Source organism: Anoplopoma fimbria, chromosome 7 (genome assembly GCF_027596085.1).
Source record: "Anoplopoma fimbria isolate UVic2021 breed Golden Eagle Sablefish chromosome 7, Afim_UVic_2022, whole genome shotgun sequence".
Taxonomy (NCBI): Eukaryota; Metazoa; Chordata; class Actinopteri; order Perciformes; family Anoplopomatidae; genus Anoplopoma; species Anoplopoma fimbria.
This window is the reverse complement of record NC_072455.1, coordinates 4,740,312-4,760,678: the sequence shown is the minus strand read 5'-3', so window position 1 is coordinate 4,760,678 and position 20,367 is coordinate 4,740,312. Positions and strand designations below refer to the sequence as shown.

Genomic DNA, 20,367 nt, shown 5'->3' with positions numbered 1-20,367 from the left:
ACCCAGTTGGCTCAAATGTCACCATCAATTTCAGGATTGAAAAAAATAAATCTCTCTTTAATCTGTCTCTTTTGTCTGCAGGTACACATCTGATCTGATAGCAAAGCCGTCAGAGGGATTAAACAGTAATTCATCCATTCACCTTGATTAACCAGCCCCAGTGTAGCTGATCAACCTAATGTGGTGCCCTTTTACATCACAATAAATCTGGTTTCTTTTGAACTTTTTAGGGCTTTACACTGGGACATTGTGTGGTGAACACAGTTCTCGTTGTTCCACCGGTGTCCCTTTTCCCTGTCTGCTGGTTTCACTACTCTGTTCTGCTTATCTGTGAATCACTTTGCAAAGAAATAAGAGGGGTTTTCCAAAAAAACCAAAAACCAAAACAAGCCTTTGCTGCTTAAAGATCATGATGGTCCAATACACTAAAGTGGAACACAAGCAATTGCTTTTATAATGTCTTCTCATCATGAACAAAAAAAAGTTCCTGTGCAAAACTACAATTTTGTGCCTGTATAATATTCTGTACAACACAGATACCATTACGCAACTCTGAAGGGTCTGGTTGAGATAAATGCTTCGTTACGTCCTGTTGGAGTTGTGTTATCTACATCACTGTGAATAATCAAAACTTTATATAAACATTAAAAGGAAGTAATGTGTTTTAACTGTCTTTTTGTGCCAGAGTTTTGTGGGAAAGAGAAGTCATGCGGTTCTTCTGATTTAAACACAAGAATGTTGTGGTGTTTTGGAAGAACGGGTTTACTGCTCCATTTCCTGGACCTCCATTGGAGTTGGCTGCAAAACTTTGTTCAGCAAATCGCTCGTGTCTCTGACAGTATTGAGCTGTAACCTAAAAGTGTGCGAAATAGCACAACTAACTTCCTCATACTCAATCAATTCTGGTTTTAGTTCATAGAGCTGAAACAATCGCTCAATCATTTGTTTTTCCGCTGGAATAATAATCTTTTTTTTTCAAACAGAGGTCATTGAAAAATACAATAAAGGATCTTGGGTTTAGGGTGAGGACTTTTGAAGTCTAACAGACATTATACTGTGACATTATGTGGTTAACACAATACATTTATTGTTGTTCCACTCGTGTCCTTTTCCCCTGTCTGCTGGTTTCAATAATCCTTTCTGCAGGTCTGGGAAGCACTTTGCAAAAAAGAAGAAGGGGGGGTTTCTTAAACTGACTCAGACCAAAATCATGTTCAAAATCAAAACCAGGATTTTTCAAAATCAGTTCAAAATCAAACCAGGATCATAGTTTAATTGTTTTTGTTGTTATTGAATATTACTGAAATTGTCCAGTTAAGGTAAATATAGTTAATTTGACTATCTAGTCACTTTCAGATGACCCACCATAAATAAAACATTATACTACAGACATATCCTATTATACCTTAACCTAGGGCTGCTGCTTTATCAACTTAAAAATAAAGAAATATATAAATCTTTATATTATTTTCTCAATTCATCCAAAAGCCTAGCCTAGTCGTTTTTTCTATACAGTGCCCACCACAACTTCCAAGTGAACAAGGTGAAGTTCTACAACTTCTAGTTGACTAACAGTTTTCACCAACACCAAAAATAAATAAATAAATACAAAATAAATACAAAATCTGGTTATCATAACAGACAAGCAGAAGCAGCAATCGTGACAGACAGAAAATATAGCAAATGTGATAAACTGCTTGTATCAGCTTTGCATACATAATCCAGTTTCTACAGTGATTCTAGAGATACAATATTTATAAAAATATGTATTTTTTCATGCAAAATAACCTTCAATTTGAGGTCAAAGTTGACCAAGACCACCTGTCCAGCAGAACAATTCACAAAAGAGGCTTATAGCTATTACATCTCCAACGTTGAATTAATGAATTTGAAATGTGGATACTATGGCAAAACATGTGTTAACAACAATATCTTTAAAATCTAACTTTATAAAAACTTATTTCACTTTAATAAAAGTTGACTGCTTGACAGAACAGAAACAAACACAGTGTTTGGAAATAAACAAACAAGTTGAAGCAAAAAACAAAAAAAACAAGTACATTTCAATAAGTTGATATTAGGATGAATAATATAATAATAATAATATTCTTACCTCATGGTTTATTGACTGTCACGTCAGTATGTATCTCCCAGCTTCCTCAGTCCACCGCACACAGCACTGACCATTGCTGTAATAAAAGACTTAAAAAAACATTGTAACCTTTTAAAACCGCTTATAAAAGTCAAAATGATCTTTTGGTTCCCTAAAAAAAAAAGAAAAAAACACAGATAATAGGAAGTCTGAGGCTCTGCGTCTGGTTCTGCGTGCGACCGAGTCTGTGTCTGTGTGTGTGTGTGTGTGTGTGTGTGTGTGTGTGTGTGTGTCAGGGTTTAAGCGAGGAAGGCAGGTGAATGCGCGGGTGTGCGCACTCAACCACGGGCACGAGCTCCGGTCCAGCTATGCAAATAGGATGAGACAAGCAGAGAGAGAGAGAGAGAGAGAGAGAGAGAGAGAGAGAGAGAGAGAGGAAAGGTCAGGTCAAAGGACGGACTGCAGGTGTGATCTATTGAAATAATCACTTGAGTATTTTCTTTTTATTCCCATTTCTAATTCTACTTCTGGCTACATTTCAGAGGAAAATCTGGAATAGCCTACTAAATCTTCACTATATTAATACTATATTAAGTCTTTTATTTAGATTCTCAGATTTATTACAGAAAGAAAACATACAATGAGTTTTTTCTATGTTTTTATTGCTTATTATTTTTATTTTTTACTTTTCATTTTTAAATATTCTGTTATTCATTTAATACCCAACAGTATATTCCCATTTCTAATTCTACAACTAAATCTTCTATATTAATTATTATTATTATTTATGGAGATTCTCAGATTTAAGGTCAGAAAGAAAACATACAATGGTGTGATCTTCATTGAAAAAATCTTCACTCACTTGAGTATTTTGTTATTCATTTAATACTTTTTCATTCCTCAGATTTATTTCTAATTCTTGAATGAAAAAAACTTGATGAAAGGCTAATACTAAATCTTCACTATATTAATTATTATTATTATTTATTTAGATTCTCAGATTTATTACAGAAAGAAAACATACAATGAGTAATATTGAATGAAAAAAATAAAAAAATTATGAAATATTTTGTTATTCATTTAATACCCAACAGTATATCTTCACTATATTAATTATTATTATTATTTATTTAGATTCTCAGATTTATTACAGAAAGAAAACATACAATGAGTAATATTGAATGAAAATAAAAAAGAAATTGATGAAATATTTTGTTATTCATTTAATACCCAACAGTATATACAAGCTGGAACAACAAGAGATGGAGAGAGAGGAAAGGTCAGGTCAAAGGACGGACTGCAGGTGTGATCTATTGAAAAAAATCACTTGAGTAGTTTCTTTTTATTCCCATTTCTAATTCTACTTCAGGCTACATTTCAGAGGAAAATCTGGAATAGCCTACTAAATCTTCACTATATTAATACTATATTAAGTCTTTTATTTAGATTCTCAGATTTATTACAGAAAGAAAACATACAATGAGTTTATGAAATATTTTGTTATTCATTTAATACCCAACAGTATATACAAGCTGGAACAATTAGCTGATTGACATATAATTATGTGGAATGGTTTTCATTGTTCCAGTTTCTCAAAATGTGAGGATCCTGTCCTTTGAATTATTTTAATAATGTTAATGTATCTTAAATCATTAATAATTATTTTTTAGAATCAATCCATTGATGGAGATAATAATCAGCAGGTTAATACATCATGAAAATAATCATTAGTTAACAGTTGAAAATTAGCTAAGTTATACCTCACTACAACAGTAATATCCTGTTTTTAGATTAATGCATGAGTAATAATAATCTAATGATATAATATATATAGTAATACAAACAGTATAAACAGTACTTTTACTTGTAAAACTTTAAGTACATTTTTTTGACTATACTTCTACTTTTAAGTAGTCTAGCCCTTTCAAAGCAGGACTTTGACTTGTAACAGAGTATTAACACAGTGTGGTATTAGAATGAATACTTCCTCCACCACTGACACAAAATACGTCTACCTTATGCAACAGCCCTACAATAAATGTTTTAAACTTTCTGATTATTTTGGAGGCTGCAGTGTGTGTAGCTGGTTTATTAATTAAATAATGGGGTGTTTCTTATATTGTATCTACCCCATGTGAGAAACACAGAGATTTATAAATAAAGGAAAGCATGAAAATAGATCCTATGAGGAAACTAGTCTTATTGGTGTACTAATATTTCACTATATTGCCAAACAAACAATTTTACAACATCGGCAAACACACACACAATAATGCTGTTGTGAAGACGGTGTGGCTGCAGGTTTTAGTGCCGGATAAAAATCTTTATTACATTTACTCAAGTATGGTAATTTACTATTCCCATTTACTGCTTCTTTATAACTACATTTCAGAGGGAAATATTGTACTTTTTTACTATAACTGACAATTTCGCTTACTTTGCAGAATATGATTAATAACACAAAACATATTCAACAAATAGATGATGACACATTATTATAGGTTGTAATAAGACTTAATGGATCCTCAGAGGTATATTAACACAAGTCACAGCAGTATGTTAAGTAATTAAAATGAGCTCCACCTTTACCAGAAATAGAATACCAAAATATGCAGCAGGACAATAAAGATAACCATCCAATTAGGGAACTTAACCAAACATTTTTGGCAAAGAGGCAGTGATTGTTTGCTACTAACACCTTCCTTTAACTGAATATTTTGGCATTACACATTCCAATAAGTAAATATTTAAAGAATGCACAAAGAATGCAAGACCAAACTCACACAATCTGAAGAAATGAAACTGTTGATAAGACATTATGAAACTTAGAGAGAGTCAGAAAAGCTGATTATATAACTTGCAAAGACAAATCAAGCATCTTTGGTAGTCAATACTTTTTATTGTATATGTTAATTGTGGCAAGCTAGAGCTCTAACACTGACTGTAATGAAACAAACAAATGGTCAAACATGCTGCAGAAACATGCAGAAATCTGTTGGCCTGGTGCATGGTAGAAGGTTTCCCTTTAACCCCACCCTCTTGGGATGCAAAATTATTTATAATTTATTAATTTCTAATTCATTCGGACCTATTTTTAACAGTTTCTGGGGCAAAAACATACCAAGATAATTTGTGCCTCATGCTTCTCTCTCACCTGTCAAAATATATTTTCTTTTTCCTCTAGCGTGTTGATGCACTCACTGACAGCTGCCTGTACTTCTCTAGTATTTTATGGCATGCAAATATGTAAAACTGGTGCTACAAAAATAGCTTCCATAAACCTGCAGCCACCACCCATGATTGTGACTTAAATTAACTATATTATTTAACTCCTGCAGATGTGAATCAGACGTCAATGGGCAAGTCCACAGAGCGAGTGTCTTGTTTAGGATGTTCCCAAAATAGATGTCCTGTCTATTTTCGCCTTTGTTCACGACTCATCAAACCGGTTTCATGGATCTATTCTCAGAAGGTGGTGACTTCAATGAAGTCCGAAAAAGAAACAAGGTTTTCTCTTTCTATTTTCCAGTGTAAACACTAAAATATGTTCATTGTGTTATAATTATTTATAGGCTCTTGACAAACAAAACACAAGAGATTCACAATAGCAAGAGGAAGCGGAAGATGGCAAAGAAGACAGAAAAAATACAGACCGAATAAATTCTCAACAGTTTACAGATGAATTCACACAGCTGCCTGCCTTTATTCAGGAGAAAAAACACCTGAGAAGAATCCTCTCCAGATTACCTGTACTATCTAATATCTAAGTGTTTCTAAAGTTATGAAATACACTCAAAAAGGCTGCACTAGGATCTAAAAGCACATGTAAATTACTTTTACTCGCCATTTCACTTCAATATTTGCATTTGCATTGTATTTTCTGTATCTTTGAAAGGTGAAACATCATAATGAGCATTTACAGATTCTGTCAAGATGCATAGTTTTACGAAAACTGAGGTAAAGTCGATCTCAAATCACTGCAGAGAGGTTTGCACGTTAAACTGTGGCAAAAGGAAAGGCCCGAAACCGGAAGCTGAGCTCTCAAAACACGAATGCATCATTAAAAACATAATATTAAAGAAGTTCCATTCTGTTATATACTGAATACTTACAAAAATGTCTCTTCTCACACTTCAAGATAAATAGTGGTAAAGTGCGACCCCTAGAGGACATTGTTGTGAACAGCAGTTTACTTTAATGTTACATTCTTTGTCACAGGATTCATATTCTGAATAAATGGTGTGCTTTGACACATCTGGCTATCCACATGTACAGTAACTTCTGGGTCTATATGTAATATTTGTCCCAGTCCTTAACAGGAGTTATGAGGGTTTTTAATTAATCAAATAGTACATAGAAATGCTTACATTTAGAGTAAAAGTGGTAGTAAATAAGATGTGTAGGCTCCAGTATGTTAAACATTACCTGGAAATCTAGTTCTGTGGTTCCCTTAAAGTGCAGACGGCGGTCATTTTGACTCGTCTAACACAGGTGTAACTGACATCTGGAACAGAGCCATCGTTAATGTAATTACTTCCACCTGTGTTCTTCCTGTTATCACTATCACAAGTCAAAATGTCTGCTGTAAAAAAAGATCTATGAATCTGAATCATTTGGGGAGGGATTTAAAAAAATGGGATTGACAGAAAAACAAACACTTATCTGGGTTAGTCGATTAGTTTATGAAAAACCAACTGAAACCTGCCTGTTTATCTTCTGCTTTAGTGTCTGTATAGGAGTCCAATATTTAGACAGTGCAGGAAGTGTGATTAACTGAAATATCCCTGTGTTCAAAGAAGAACCCACATTTAATTAAATATAATAACATTTGCTATTATATGCCCTAAAAAAAGGCAAACCCATCTGTTTTATTTTTTGGGGTAAAAGCAATTTATCACAAAATGATATGCCCATTCTACTAGAACTGTAAAAACTATTTAAAAAACGATTACATACAATTATTTTCATAGTTTTTTTTGTCATATACCGATTTACAATGATTGCTGGGTAATATGTATGTTGATGTAATTCAATGTCAAGTCTCTATTTGATCATGTAACAATGGTGTTCGTCCTCCGTAATTAAAAACTACTGTGCACTAGGGCCCATCGAGATGAACATATTCCACCGTAGCAGACATTAATCCCTAAATATTAATCTGGTGATGTGCAGGTCAAAAAGGCAGGTAAAAACAAAGCCAAATTTGATCAAAAAAATTATAATTTCCATCTAGGTTGCACATAACTGCTGTCTATATTTCAACATGTATTTAGGACTTCTCAGAGAAATGAAGTAGGTTGGGATATTGTTTATAATGTAACCTCTACACCACTTTTTAACCAAATTTAGCCCAGTTTTAACCCGTAATGCCTGCCAAAGAACACTGAAATAAATAATTCAGAGACACAGAGTACCATGGAAACACTTTAAGACACTTTTTACAAGACACTTTTTTGAATGCAGCAGAAAACATAGGCAGAAATCAGCATCAACCTCTTTAAATGTACAAATATAAACAACACAAATAAGATGATTCTATCTCACAGTTGGTGAACTGTGTTTAAAAGTGGCCTTCGAGTGGCTGGATGGAGGATCTGATCTTCGGTCACAAGGGTTATATGGATAAAATATGTATATCATCTTACATATATAGATATCATCTTTTTGTTTGATTTCCCCTCCTGAAGCACAGACTCCTCATCCAGACACACTCTGCATGATATAAACTATGATCATGACAACATCAGACCTTTTTAAATAAGTTAAATATTAAAATAAGTGTACATGATATTGTAAGGATTGGTTTAGTATTACTGTAGCGTTGCAAAATGACATCCACCCCCACAACTAATACAGCAATTATACTCAGTGCCTTTTTTTTATAAACAGATAGCTATACAATGTTAAGCTCAGCAGGTTATATAATTAATTCAGAATATTGACAGATACAATGTTTTTTATTTATTGTTCCAGAAAACGACTTTCTTTAAAAGATAGAAATGCTCTCTTATGAAAAAAATTCTCAACCCTAGTTGCTTGAAGAGCAAACAATAGAGGAGGTGCTGGTTCTCACAAAAAAAACAACAACAAGAGAGAGAATTAATTCCCCTCTAACACTGTTGCATGATGAGAAACACTACAAAGTATTAATCGACCCTGAGGAGGATGTTTGATAGGCGTCAGCATGGTAACATCCTGATGTTTAGCAGGTTTACCATGCTCAAATGTTAGCTTAGCTTGTTAGCATGCTAGCATTTGACACAAAGCACAACTAAGGCTGATGGGAATGTAATCAGTTTTGCGGGTATTTGATCATAAATCAAAGTCCTGAGAGAGTAAAAAGTCATCCTCTGGGGAACATGAATACTTGGTCAGATATTTACATTATATTGTATCCCTGATCCATTGTTTCGTCAGTGAACAACTGATTAAAGGGATAAAACCCCACTCATTTATTTTCCATGATACATTTTTATGGAAGCGTTAGGGAAAACTAGTTCAACGCTGCTTAATAGGTCTAAAATAACTTAGAAAATTTGCAGAGAAACAGCTTACGTGGGAGGGAATGCATGACACAAAAACATATATTTGAATGCGGAACATGTTGGACTGTGAACAGGAAGTTCAACCACTCCTCTGATAAATTGGTATTTTTCGTGTAATCCTTTCTTGAGCAGAACAATGATTGTGACTTTTCTTTGCTGGTAAACACAATTGTATCCCTTTAAAAAACACAAGGGCAAACTTCAGCGTAAGAAAAGTCTGAATTTCCCCAGATAAAATATTAAGACTAAAACATATCAAGCCCTTCTACTGCTCCAAGATCAGATCAGACAGCACATTCATGTCCGTCTCTGCCGGATGGCACTGGAGCACCAGCGCCACCATGTTGTCCTGATCCGGGAACACCTGACACAGCTGCGCTCTCAGGCTGGCCGTTTCCTCCGGGCTCCTGTTTGCTTCACCGGACCCCGGCATCGAACCTCCGAGCCGGTTTCCCGGGCCCCACCCTTTTCCCTGTCCTCTACCTTTACCCCGGCTGTCTCCGCCCCCTGCTCCGTTCAGCATTCGGTCGCGGAAGTTCAGGAGCTCCGTCTGGGAGCGCGGAGGTTTGGAGGAGGGGAAACTGGTGGCTACGCCGGCGAAGGAGTGGTTTCCTGGATCCGGAGTCCTGACAGGAAATAAAGAACTCCACTTATTACTAACTAATTAAACTAAGTTTCTGAGCTACACCGCAGTGTGTGTGTGTGTGTGTGTGTTCATACCTGTGCTCTGAGCGCAGGAAATCGTCCAGGTGAGGCCCTCCTCTGCCCAGAGGGTCGTCCGGCACCATGAAGTGATCCCCGACAAACGTGTACTGAAGGAGTCTGTAACATTACATCATACCACTGTGATGAGCAGACTGGCCCTTTAAGCAGGTTTCATACAGGAAACTTAAAGTGGGTGGGAGTCCAACCCTTTACTTTAATTTAGATACATGGTGAAAAAAGGACATACATTTTACACAGAGATGATATAGAAAATAATCTAATTGTGTTTTAACAGTTATTTCCTTACATTTGGTTACTAAGAGTGAAAACCAGTGGTGGAGTGTAACTTAGTACATTTACTTTTAACTGGTTATAAAACAGTCTAAATTAAATATTCATGCCTCCCTTTGACCTCCATGAGATTGGCTATTTCTATATCGTTATTCTTGATGCTTGTCCGTCTGAGCCGGATCACCGGGCCCCCTGGAGTGAAGGGAGGCCCGGAAGAACCAGAACCAGGACTGAGTGGAGCGGACTGTCAGACCCCTGCTGCAGTAAAATGAGCGGTTTTCTAAAGGGAGTCTGGTGCTCAGAAACACTACCACTTTTGTCCACAGGGACCGCCAAAAACAACACTAAATCGAAGTTCATCATAGTAGCTATTATTGTAGTAGTACATATTTGAGGTACTTATACTTAACTTGATTATTTTTGTTTTCCTTCTACTTCATACTTCTACTCTACTACATCTCAGGGGAAATATTATACTTTTAACTGCAATATTTATTTGACAGCTTTGGATACTTTACAAATACATAAAACAAAGATTTCTGCATACATAATATATGAAAGGCTTATAAAACTAGTATGTTTTGCTATTATAATTAACTACTACTGTACCTAACAATATATACAAGTAGAGGTGAATTGATTAGATGATTCATTTATTAGCTGATTGACAGAAGATGAATGGCAACTATTCAGTATTTCTTTTTATATCAAAAAAAAAAAATTCATGGTTCAAGTTCCACACGTGAGGATTTTCAGCTTTTCCTTGTAATTACTTTATTCATTTTTAAGGTAAATATTGTTTCTACAAATCAAAGATTTTTTCTTTATATTTGCAGTACGCAAAGGGGAAAATCATTTCTTTCATTATATTTTTTATAAACTTTAAATTAAAGTTGAATTATTATTCTCAGAGCTAAAAAAAATATTTTCTCTTGTTGAAAATATAACACAGATATGATCCAATTTATAGGAAGGCTGTCAAAGCTGTAACATCTGAGTCTTTCCATACCTCTTTTTGATGATGTCCCTCCACACAAGGGACTCGTCTGAAAGGTCTCTCAGGTTGTCGTTAGTTACGATCACTCCGTCTGTCTTCTGCGCGAGTTGCAGCATTAATCTGCAGAAATTAGGGAAAAGCCAGTGAAAAACAAATCATAGAAACTATAGAGGATTTGTAAAGTTTGTTTGCACATGTGTTTAATCATTTTTTTGTTAGAAAGAAATGCTAAAATATGTTGTCTATTGTGAAGAATAAGTATTCATTATGGATTTAAGACACAGCTTTATTCTACAGTTTTCAGAATCATTTCTAAATAATCTTCTGTATCTTTGTGTATAAACTATGAATAAAGTAGTTTTAAACATTTGTCCTGATTACTTTTTCAGCAACATCCCGTCTCATGGGCGTGAAGGAAACCGGTTACTTTTTTTATACACTCTATAATCTCCATGTCTTTGTTTCCACATGCTTTAACCACACCAGACAATTACAAGATGTTTTTTTAAAGCAGCAGTCTGTCTACCTGTCGTCGTACGAGCTGATCCTCTTGCCCTGCACCTCTCTGGAGGGGGTGAAGGAGACCAGGCCCAGTTTCTGCAGCTCAGTCAGATAGTGCTGCTCTGCAGGGAGAGGAACAAACAGAGCTATGTTTAGCCTTTAGTCTGCACTGAAGGGGGAAATCAACAAAAAACGCCCACACACTCACATCCTCGCAATATTCCGATTTTTTGTTTTCCTCCCCCAACGTGTGACTCAGAATGAAATACAAGCAGCGAACATGCATGAGAGCCTTTGTCATTTAAAAACCACAGTATGCATTTGACAAAGGGTAACTGTGAAAGCAGGGACTATTTAGAACAGTATTTCATGGCTTTCAAAATGTTAGGAGGAAATAGCTAATAAATTGATAAATAAAATAAGAAATCAATTCATTCTCTAATTCTAATATTTGTGAAAAAGGAAAAAAAAGTAAGTTTTAGGGATTAAAGAGGACAAAATGCATTTTATTTCTAATGACAGGCCTTAAATGTTATTGCTAGACACTTTAATATTGTTTGCATGTTTCATCTTATTTTCTATAAATCTCATATACTTTAAATAAAATTTATGACAATATTGAAAATATGGAAAATAGCCAGGGGTCATGAAAATGCACTAAAAACATTTAAATGCATGCACATATATAAATAAATAATGGAATTAAACACTTGTATGTGTATTTCTGTGAGTTTTTTAGTACTGAAATGATAAATTGATTAATCCATTATTTGACTATCTGACATTTGAAAATTATTCGATGACTAAATCAATAATCAATTGATAGTTTAAGCTATTTTTTAAAGCAGAAATTGAAAATATTCCGTGTTTCCAGCTATTCAAACATAGGATTTGCTGTTTTCTGGTCATATGTGATTGTACATTTTGGGGATTTGAGACATCAACTTTATGAAACTCTTTAGACACACCAAACCAATGTTTTTTACTGTATTCAATAAATAATGAGGAGATTAATCATCAATGTATACTCTTCTACTACTTACCATAGTAGAGATCTCAGGTTTTAAAATACTACAAGAGGAACAGGAAGTGTTACCTTTGATCCTGGGGTCGCTCTTCTGTCTCCACTGGGGAAGGAGGGCGCTGATGTGACGATGGCCTCGGTCCCAAAAGTGCTGGACGGCCAGAGCGATTCCTCGACAGGAGAAGAAGTGACCCAAACCGTGACTGTGGAGAACATAGAACCGTTAGATGAAGGGTTTTACCACAAAAAACAAGGTGGAACCCATTTTTACAAAATCCTGATGAGAAACATCCTCATATGAACCTTTATTTTTGACAAGATGTCATATATATTTTTCTTTCTCTAGACCCAACTGAGCTGGAGCCAAGTTTAAAAGCTTTTACATCTACTGTTGTTGTAGTTATTCCTTTTTAATCAATCAATCAACTATATCTATATAACACAAGTCATACATCAAATCAAATCCAAGTGCTGAAGATAAAGATGTCAAAAGAACGCCCTTTTTTTTTTCTTCCCCTATTTGGAAATTAACTCTTCTAATATATCATCATCAGTATCAGGAGTATCCAATAAAGACATTCTATCGGTTCCATGCTAGTCTGCTAGAATTGAAACACTATTACTAAGGATGTTTACAATATATGTCTTTAAAACAATATATATATTGATAGGTCCAACGGAAACACAAAATGTGGATCCCCAACCCTGAACTTAACATTTTTTAAGGTCAGATCAATCCCTTATAGTTAATCATCTTTCCTCAAACAGCAATAAGGAAACACACAACATACATTTCCATCCCATATTAACCCCTTTAAACAAATTAATCAAAATATTACAAATTAATCATATCAGAGATTGTTTCTGCCATTCTGACCTCATGGCCACGTTGCTCCCGTCAATGATGATCGTCCGTACTTTCGGGTTGCCCGGTTTGTCCGTGAGCTGGAGGTCAAAGGGCATCTGCAGGCCTTCCAGGAAACGCTGTTCCCCCGTCACCACCACCGAAGAGGCGGTCGTGAAGCCCCGCCTTTCCCTCGCTCTGGGGGGAGACGAGTCGTTCCTAGTGAAGATGGTGGATGGTGGATGGTGGATGGTTTGTTTAAAGACAGAAGGAGACTTGGGTATGGGGTTGAAGACGTTTTCTTGGTTTTGTTTCGAGGTGGACGGATTAGTCCAGTAGTTGGTTTGTCCAGGTTGTTTGTTGGATGAGGGATAAGTAGACATGGGTGGCCCTTTGACTTCAGGAACTTGGTGGGGAGTTTGTGATTCTGTGAGTATATGGTGCTTAAAAAACTCAGATACCGTCCGATTTAGCTCCTCTAGACGTCCTTTACCGTCAGATTTTCTCTTTTCTACTGGTACGAAAAGCTCAACTTCTCTTGGTCCAACTTTTGGTCGCTCTTTCTCCGGCACCACGTCGTCCATCTCTCTCGGCTCCTCCCTGAGGGCCTCCGTCTCCTTGCTCCCCTGTCTCTGCAGCTCCAGGAGCAGCTGGTGGCTGGATCCGTCGGGCAGCATGCTGTAGACCTTGGCCACATTCTGCTCCATGTACCCGCAGCTGGCTGCAGCTTTCTTCACCACCCTGAGGACGAAGTCTTCTTCGTGTCCGTCCTCTTTATCCTCTGCACCACCTCTCTCTTCGAGGGTCCTCCCACCTCCCGTTGCTCCCTCTCCCACGTCTCCGTTACCACCCATCAACTCATCTCCCCCCGCTACTTCCATTTCTTCTTCTTCTTCTTCTTCTTCTCTGTGCTCCGTCTCGCAAGGTCGGTTCCTCTCGCTTTGATTGGAGGCAACGGCGTCTTGACTCTTCTTCGCCTGCTCGCGGTCATTGCGATCCTGCTCCTGCTGAACCACGTCCAGGATCTGCGAGGCCTCTGTGAGTCCGGTTCGGGCGATGACTCGCTTCACGACGTCCTCCGTGTACCCCATGGCTGTGAAGAACTTCATGAGGAGCCAAAACTCCTTGTTTCCGACTGACAACTGCTGCTCCTGTTTGTCGTCCTCTCCTCGTTCCTCTTTCATCTTGGCACCTAACTCCAGGTGCTCCTCTCCCACATCCTGAGGAGAACTTATGAGTCCTTCCTCGGCGCCCTCTGCCCTCCCTCGGTTGTCCCCGGACACAAACTGGACTAAGGAGTCCTTGGCTGCAGAGTCTTTCCCCGAGCTTTCCATCAAACCTTCAACCCACCGATCTGTAGTCCTAGAAGGCTCAGGAAATGCGTACGTAATGGCGAACGGTTTGTCCCATCTATCCTCCAACTCCTCATACGATCTCGCCCCGGCGTTCCCGTCCATCAGAGCCGGGACGGGGCTCGATCCAAGCCCAGATTCTCTCACCAAATCCAGCAGGATTTCCTTCACCGACCCTGGCAGCACCAGAAGATCCAGGATGTGCTTGTCCTCCCATTTCTCCACCAGAGTTTTGAAGGCCCGGCGCGAATCCAGAGACTCCCCGGGGCCCCTGTCTCCGGCCTCAGAGCGCCTGGACTGTGTGCCCTCGTACCGCTCCACCAGGTCTGTTATAAGGGAGTAGGCTTGAACCACCGGCTCCTCGAGACCTGATATAAGCAGGAATCCTGTAGAGCCAACCTGGTTTGGTGAGAGGAAAACAGATGACACTTATCTTAAACCTCTTAATGACAGCAAAATAAAAATGTATGTGGACGTTCAGGCTGAACATTGCAAGAAAGTTGGTGTTTAAGGTGCAATCCAAGAAATCCAGTTTGAGTAATAGATGAGTTTGAAGGAATTTCAGACTCCGAAGCACCACAGAGCAGTTTATATTACTATGATTTTATAAATGTGGAAAGTTATCACCTAGCAATTATTTTATTGTTGTCGCCACGATTAGCGATATCACGATAATAATATATATCATGATAATAAATAAATAGTCTGCTCAATTTTTATACTGAAAACTAGTTCATAACATGATACACATGTTTACATAAACACATGTTTTTTTTTTTAATGAACACTTTTAGATGTGTTTTTTAGATTTAGCATCTTTCTGATGTTATTAATGTTTCAAATGGCATTTTATGGTGTGATTTATCCGTTGTAATGTGTTTTTTGTCTCTTGTTCACTATGGAAACTATGTATGAGTTGATGTGGTGGCAAATTAGTTTCCAGATTAATAAAGTTTTTCTAATTCTAATCTGATCTAGAGTTTGAGTGGCACATCCTGTTTGAAATAAACTGAGTGAAAACACATGAATGAGTAAATTTCCAAGCAATTTGTAGCGACATGTAGCAACTAATAGCGAAAAAGAAAGTTGTCAAAAGTAATAAAATTTGTATATTGAGGTTTTAACAAAACAAGGTAATAATAAGTTATAAAAATTCCCTGTGACATCATCCTAATGTTGCATTAAGCTGTTACTTCATAAGGGCTGAGACACATTTTTAGCTTATGACATTGACTAATAATGTAATTTCTTGTAAGAATAACATGAATGCAAGATATGACGTTGTTGGTCAAGATCATTATTGCATCATCAGTGAAAATTACCCACTCAGTATGCTGGTGGGGGGATTTGCACAATACCAGAAGTGAGTGATACTGAGGGAGGGGACTCCTGTTTGGAGTCATAACTCAGTAAAAAAGATGAGCTACACATATTTTTGAATTCAGCATGACTCACGCTCTCTGATGACCATTGCAGATAAACCACCATAAGTCTGTGTGGAAATTATTGAATAAATACGCTACTTATAAATGCAGAACTTGCCTGAGAAACATCACATTTTTAAGATTTCTTCAGTATCAAAGTAATCCAGTGATGGATTTCTGTTCATTAATGCATACGTTGCAAACAGGAACTACTAATAGCTAATTTGGCAATTTAATGGTGACAAATTACCTAAACATAAACAAATAAAGGCAGAAAATTAGGGCTTAAGTTGCCTATAAAATGTTCCAACTGACTCTTTTTAAAAGTTTAAGTCCTAACTGTTTGTGACCTTTCTCTTTTAGCAAATATAAATGGTATGAATGTAGCCTAAACAAACACCCAGAATGCAACACTCACCACGATATGTGCAGAGGTGTTTTTGGTCAGGCAGTCCATGAACAGCCCTCTGGCTCCACAGAAGATGCAGTGAAGGACCTCGGGATAAGAAACCTCCTGCTGCTCCTCCTGGTTCACCAGTCCTTTCACAAATAACTGCAAGACAGCAATATTTGGCATCGTTATTGTGTTGTTACAATATTACTGTAGTAGTGGGGAAAATACTGTAGTAGTAGTAGTAGACAGAAATCTAAATATCATGTGTTGATTTTGAAAAAGAAATGATCAAAGTACAACATATAATATCAGCACTTAACAGTCTGTTCTTTGAATCTAAAAAAGCAACACTCAATGTACACTTACTCGCTTTTTCTGGAGCTTTCAATTTGATCGCATGGTCTTCATCAACAGATATAGTTTGCTCACTTATTATTACTATTATTATTATTATTATGCACTGTAGAAAGTAACATTTGTACATCTTCACTTCCATGACAACTGAGCACATTATATCTGCAGATGTTGACTTTATAATTGAAAAAGTGTTAAAAATCTTTGAATTGTTTTGTTGACATTGACGTTTTCAATAAAGCAGACCCGCAGAGTTTGTTATTACACTGATTACCCATAAAGTATAATGTAAAAATAGAATCTTTTGATGGTTAAAAGGCTACTGTCCTATTCCGAACAAGGTTAAAATGTTAAATATAGATTTCGGTGCAGCAGCTTTCAAAGATCGGTGCTTAAAATGACAGTCAGGTATAAGAAGGATGGAAACGGGTGCAGCTTGCTGTAATCATTTCTGCTGTTCATAATTCAGTCCTTCTTCCCGGACAAATCTCTGGCAAATATGATGTTATGGACATCTTCCAACGCTACAACAGAATCGCCTCTTTGTGTTTTGTCCAGGGGAAAACCAAGAAGGGACTTTCAATTAAAAAGACTGTAACTTTGGGAGATACCCAATTGATTTGACGAACTCAAACTTCTGAAGCTTCATTTAGCTTCGGATCAACTTTTCAGTGTATATTTTGGATCACTTTTATCAAGAGTCCATGAAGAATAGAACTTTAAAATGTTCCGTTAAAACCCGTTTAAATGCTCATTGTCAACCTACTCCCCCCCCCCCCACCACTTCAATGCTATTGTTTGCAGCAGACTTATGCTAATGATTGCAAGTCATATGCTACAGTGTGACCTTTAAAGGCCAGCACTCGACATCACAGTCAGTTTTCCGTCTGTGGATTACCCCCCAGTTCTGTAATCTACTACCCAACACTTACGAGACCTGTTAAATTAAATACATTAAATATATATTAATATATATCAAATATTGACTCAGCCAAACTGAGATGTGTCTCTTGAGGAAAGAGGAAATGCAATGGATATATACATATCCTCCTGTATGTGTTTGACAATCATGTGATTTTTTTTTTAATTGTAATTGTAATAGTTTGTGACATCATTCTGAGTGTGTGCCTCAGCAGGTTTGACCGCTTTTAGAACGAAACCCAACTCAGATTTATGACAACATTCAAAAAAATCCTCCATGAGTCATTTACCAGAGCGGAACGTTTAAGACTACCCGTAATGTCAATGAGAAAATTCCAAATGAAAGGTTACACTTTACGCAAAAAGTGTTACACAAAATAGGGACTAATTTGTGACAGAATTCAAAATCAACACAGTGAGTTTGCTATAAAGATTGTGTGCTTTAAGTCGTATCAATCTAAAACATTGTTTCAGTATCTCAATGTCTCAACTCTTATCTCACTGTGTGCTATCAAACAAAGAAATCTCGGCTGACCTTGGCGGCCCTCACGTCGTCGCCCGGCCCTCGCAGTTTCAGCCATATCTGCCCGTTGTTGACGTGAGACGGGTCGTCCGTCCCGATCCCGAACGTCACCCTGAATATCCGCTCCACGGTGCCGTGAAGAGAGTTCAGAGATCCCCGCAGCATCCCAGCGCACGCAAACTCATCCTCCACCTCCAGTTCTCCTCCTCCTCCTCCTCCTCCATCACCTCTCTCACCGTCCATCCCTCGGTCTTGAAATCGGCGTCAAAAGTTGAACATACTGCGAAAAAAACACATATAAAAGGACATTTATTTTGATTGTATGCCCCTTTATTTCTGCCATTATATGTCCCACATTTTTTTGTACATGTTCTTTAAATTACTATAATGTGTTGCCTTGTTATACATTATGTTTATTTAATAGAAAACTATAAAAACATTGTACTCTCAAGTATTGCCCTCATTTGGGTTTTGAGTTTTATTAAGATCCATTTTATTTATGTTGCTGCTTTAATCACTGAGAGGACGATGCTTAATTATCACTTTGAAAGCCATAAAATTGTGTTATTTCTCAGTGCAAGCTCAAAAAAAAATCTGAATATTGAAATATCTGGTTAATAACAATAATTAAAGGTATAAGACTGTGTACATGAATGTTAGGAGATTAAATAAACTACAAGTCCCATGGAGCACTGGTGTGAGTAAAACAACAAGCTGAAGAGTCTGTTATTAAAAAACAATTTAAGCTGAAAGATAATCAGATAATTGCAACTATGTCTTCTTCCTTGTTGTAAATACAAAGCCTTTATCGTGACTGATATGTATCAAACTTAAAATACATATTGTAAAAACATATATTTAATAATCCATACATAACAATCACATGAATACTGTTATAGTTACATGTGTTTTATGTACTAGATAGGTCAACCACTGATGTTATCATTATAAATGCACATTATAATTAAAAGTTTAATTAAAATATGAATCTAAAGTGGGGGGAAAAGTACTTCTTCAAACTTTCCCCCACTATTGTAATGTATTTCTTTCTCTTACACGGTTACAAAAAACAACACCAAAAAAAATAAAAGGAAAAAAAAACACAACAAAATGTGAGTCTCTCGCTCATAAACAGGAAAGATGATTTTGCAAGTCTGTACACAAGAAACCCAGTGTCTCACAATCCGCCATTGAAGTGGGCTATAAATGCAAAAAAGTGTTGACTATATGTAATATATTAAAATAAGGGTTATTACTTGTTGCCCTGGCAGGTTGCTACAACTAACTGTTCTCCCAACAAACAAAACAAACAGGTTTGCTCTGTCAGTGCATTGCACCATACAGGCTTATCACATGTTTTATTGAACTCTAAATATGAATCATAAACCTTCTTGTGGCGGAGTAAAAAAAGTAATAAAGTAAACACTACTTCCTTCTCAAATGTATCCAAGTACAAGTACCTCTCCACCACTTTGCACCTGATATGCAAACATTAAAGCTCCAGAAATGTAAACAAGTCTGCTGTGTGTTTCTCTCAGTTTATACACGGTTATTAATAAACCCCACATATTATTTACAACTTGACTTTTGCTGCCATTTGCTTTCATGCAACAACACTAACTGTTTAAGGAAGATTCAGATTAAATCTACCATAGAAAGATCATTTTTACACGACCAAACATGGCCTGTTGCCAGATACTTTTGTAAGAACTGTGACACATTTATCTTTATATAAATAGATCCTTTGAGCGTCGTTTTATGCCAATAAAGAGAAGAGAACAGATACAAGACGGTTCTGGTGGTTTTAAAAAAAACAATATAACCATAAAAATATGATTTTTTTCTTTTGCTCTCTTACCTTCAAAGTTTCGTTTCCAGCAGCTCCGGAGACGCAGCTCGCTTCAGGCTTCCGCATCCAATAAAAACAACAACATGCAGCCGATCAGAGCAAAGTTCAGCTCATCGGGGAGGTGGGACTGGAAAGAAAAACAACAACAAACAGCACCAAAAAATGAAAAGAAAAAAGAAAAGCACGGGGAATAAAGACAGTGTGAGTGAGGACGCTTCTTACAGCCGCATGTGGAAACCCCGATGAAGAAGAAGAAGACAAAACCGAAACTAAACGAAAAACAGCTCATCTACCAGTCATGTAACACCCAAATAACACTCCTTTAATAATCCATGTGTCTGACTCTACCACCTTAAAATGTATTTAAACACATACACACATATAGATATTAATGATTGTTTTCGCATTAATTGAACATTCATTATTATTATTATTATAAGAGACAATGTGTGATACAAGTGAACACTATAAGAATGTATTTTAAGAAATGTTTCAAAAAAAGAAGTTGACTTGTGTCTGGGTCAAACAGGGGATTTCCATTCCAATGACGT

General features: G+C 36.8%; 1 protein-coding gene across 2 annotated transcripts; it reads right to left on the bottom strand.

Annotated features, from left to right (window-relative positions):
* Positions 1-7,503: 7,503 nt before the first annotated feature.
* Positions 7,504-20,127, bottom strand: khnyn (KH and NYN domain containing). 2 transcript variants are annotated; one of them, XM_054601198.1, is made up of 10 exons: positions 20,039-20,098; positions 19,826-19,943; positions 17,980-18,247; positions 16,194-16,328; positions 13,033-14,750; positions 12,228-12,358; positions 11,157-11,253; positions 10,643-10,750; positions 9,358-9,459; positions 7,504-9,263 (listed from the first exon to the last, which is right to left on the bottom strand). In XM_054601198.1, exons 3-10 carry the CDS (start codon positions 18,208-18,210, stop codon positions 8,903-8,905), a joined length of 2,883 nt encoding a protein of 960 aa, XP_054457173.1. In that variant the 5' UTR covers positions 18,211-18,247; positions 19,826-19,943; positions 20,039-20,098; the 3' UTR covers positions 7,504-8,902. The 2 variants fall into 2 exon arrangements, with proteins under 2 accessions (XP_054457173.1, XP_054457172.1); XM_054601197.1 differs by having other exon boundaries at positions 19,826-20,127.
* Between the last annotated feature and the right edge of the window lie 240 nt (positions 20,128-20,367).

What these genes read in the sequence shown, in the direction of transcription:
- khnyn (XM_054601197.1), bottom strand. Translation starts at nt 18,210, where the DNA reads ATGGACGGTGAGAGAGGTGATGGAGGAGGAGGAGGAGGAGGAGAACTG. An exon ending in ACACCTCTGCACATATCGTG is followed by an intron (nt 14,751 to 16,193) that starts GTGAGTGTTGCA and finishes TCACCAAACCAG; the next exon opens with GTTGGCTCTACAGGATTCCT. An exon ending in ATCAGCTCGTACGACGACAG is followed by an intron (nt 10,751 to 11,156) that starts GTAGACAGACTG and finishes TAATTTCTGCAG; the next exon opens with ATTAATGCTGCAACTCGCGC.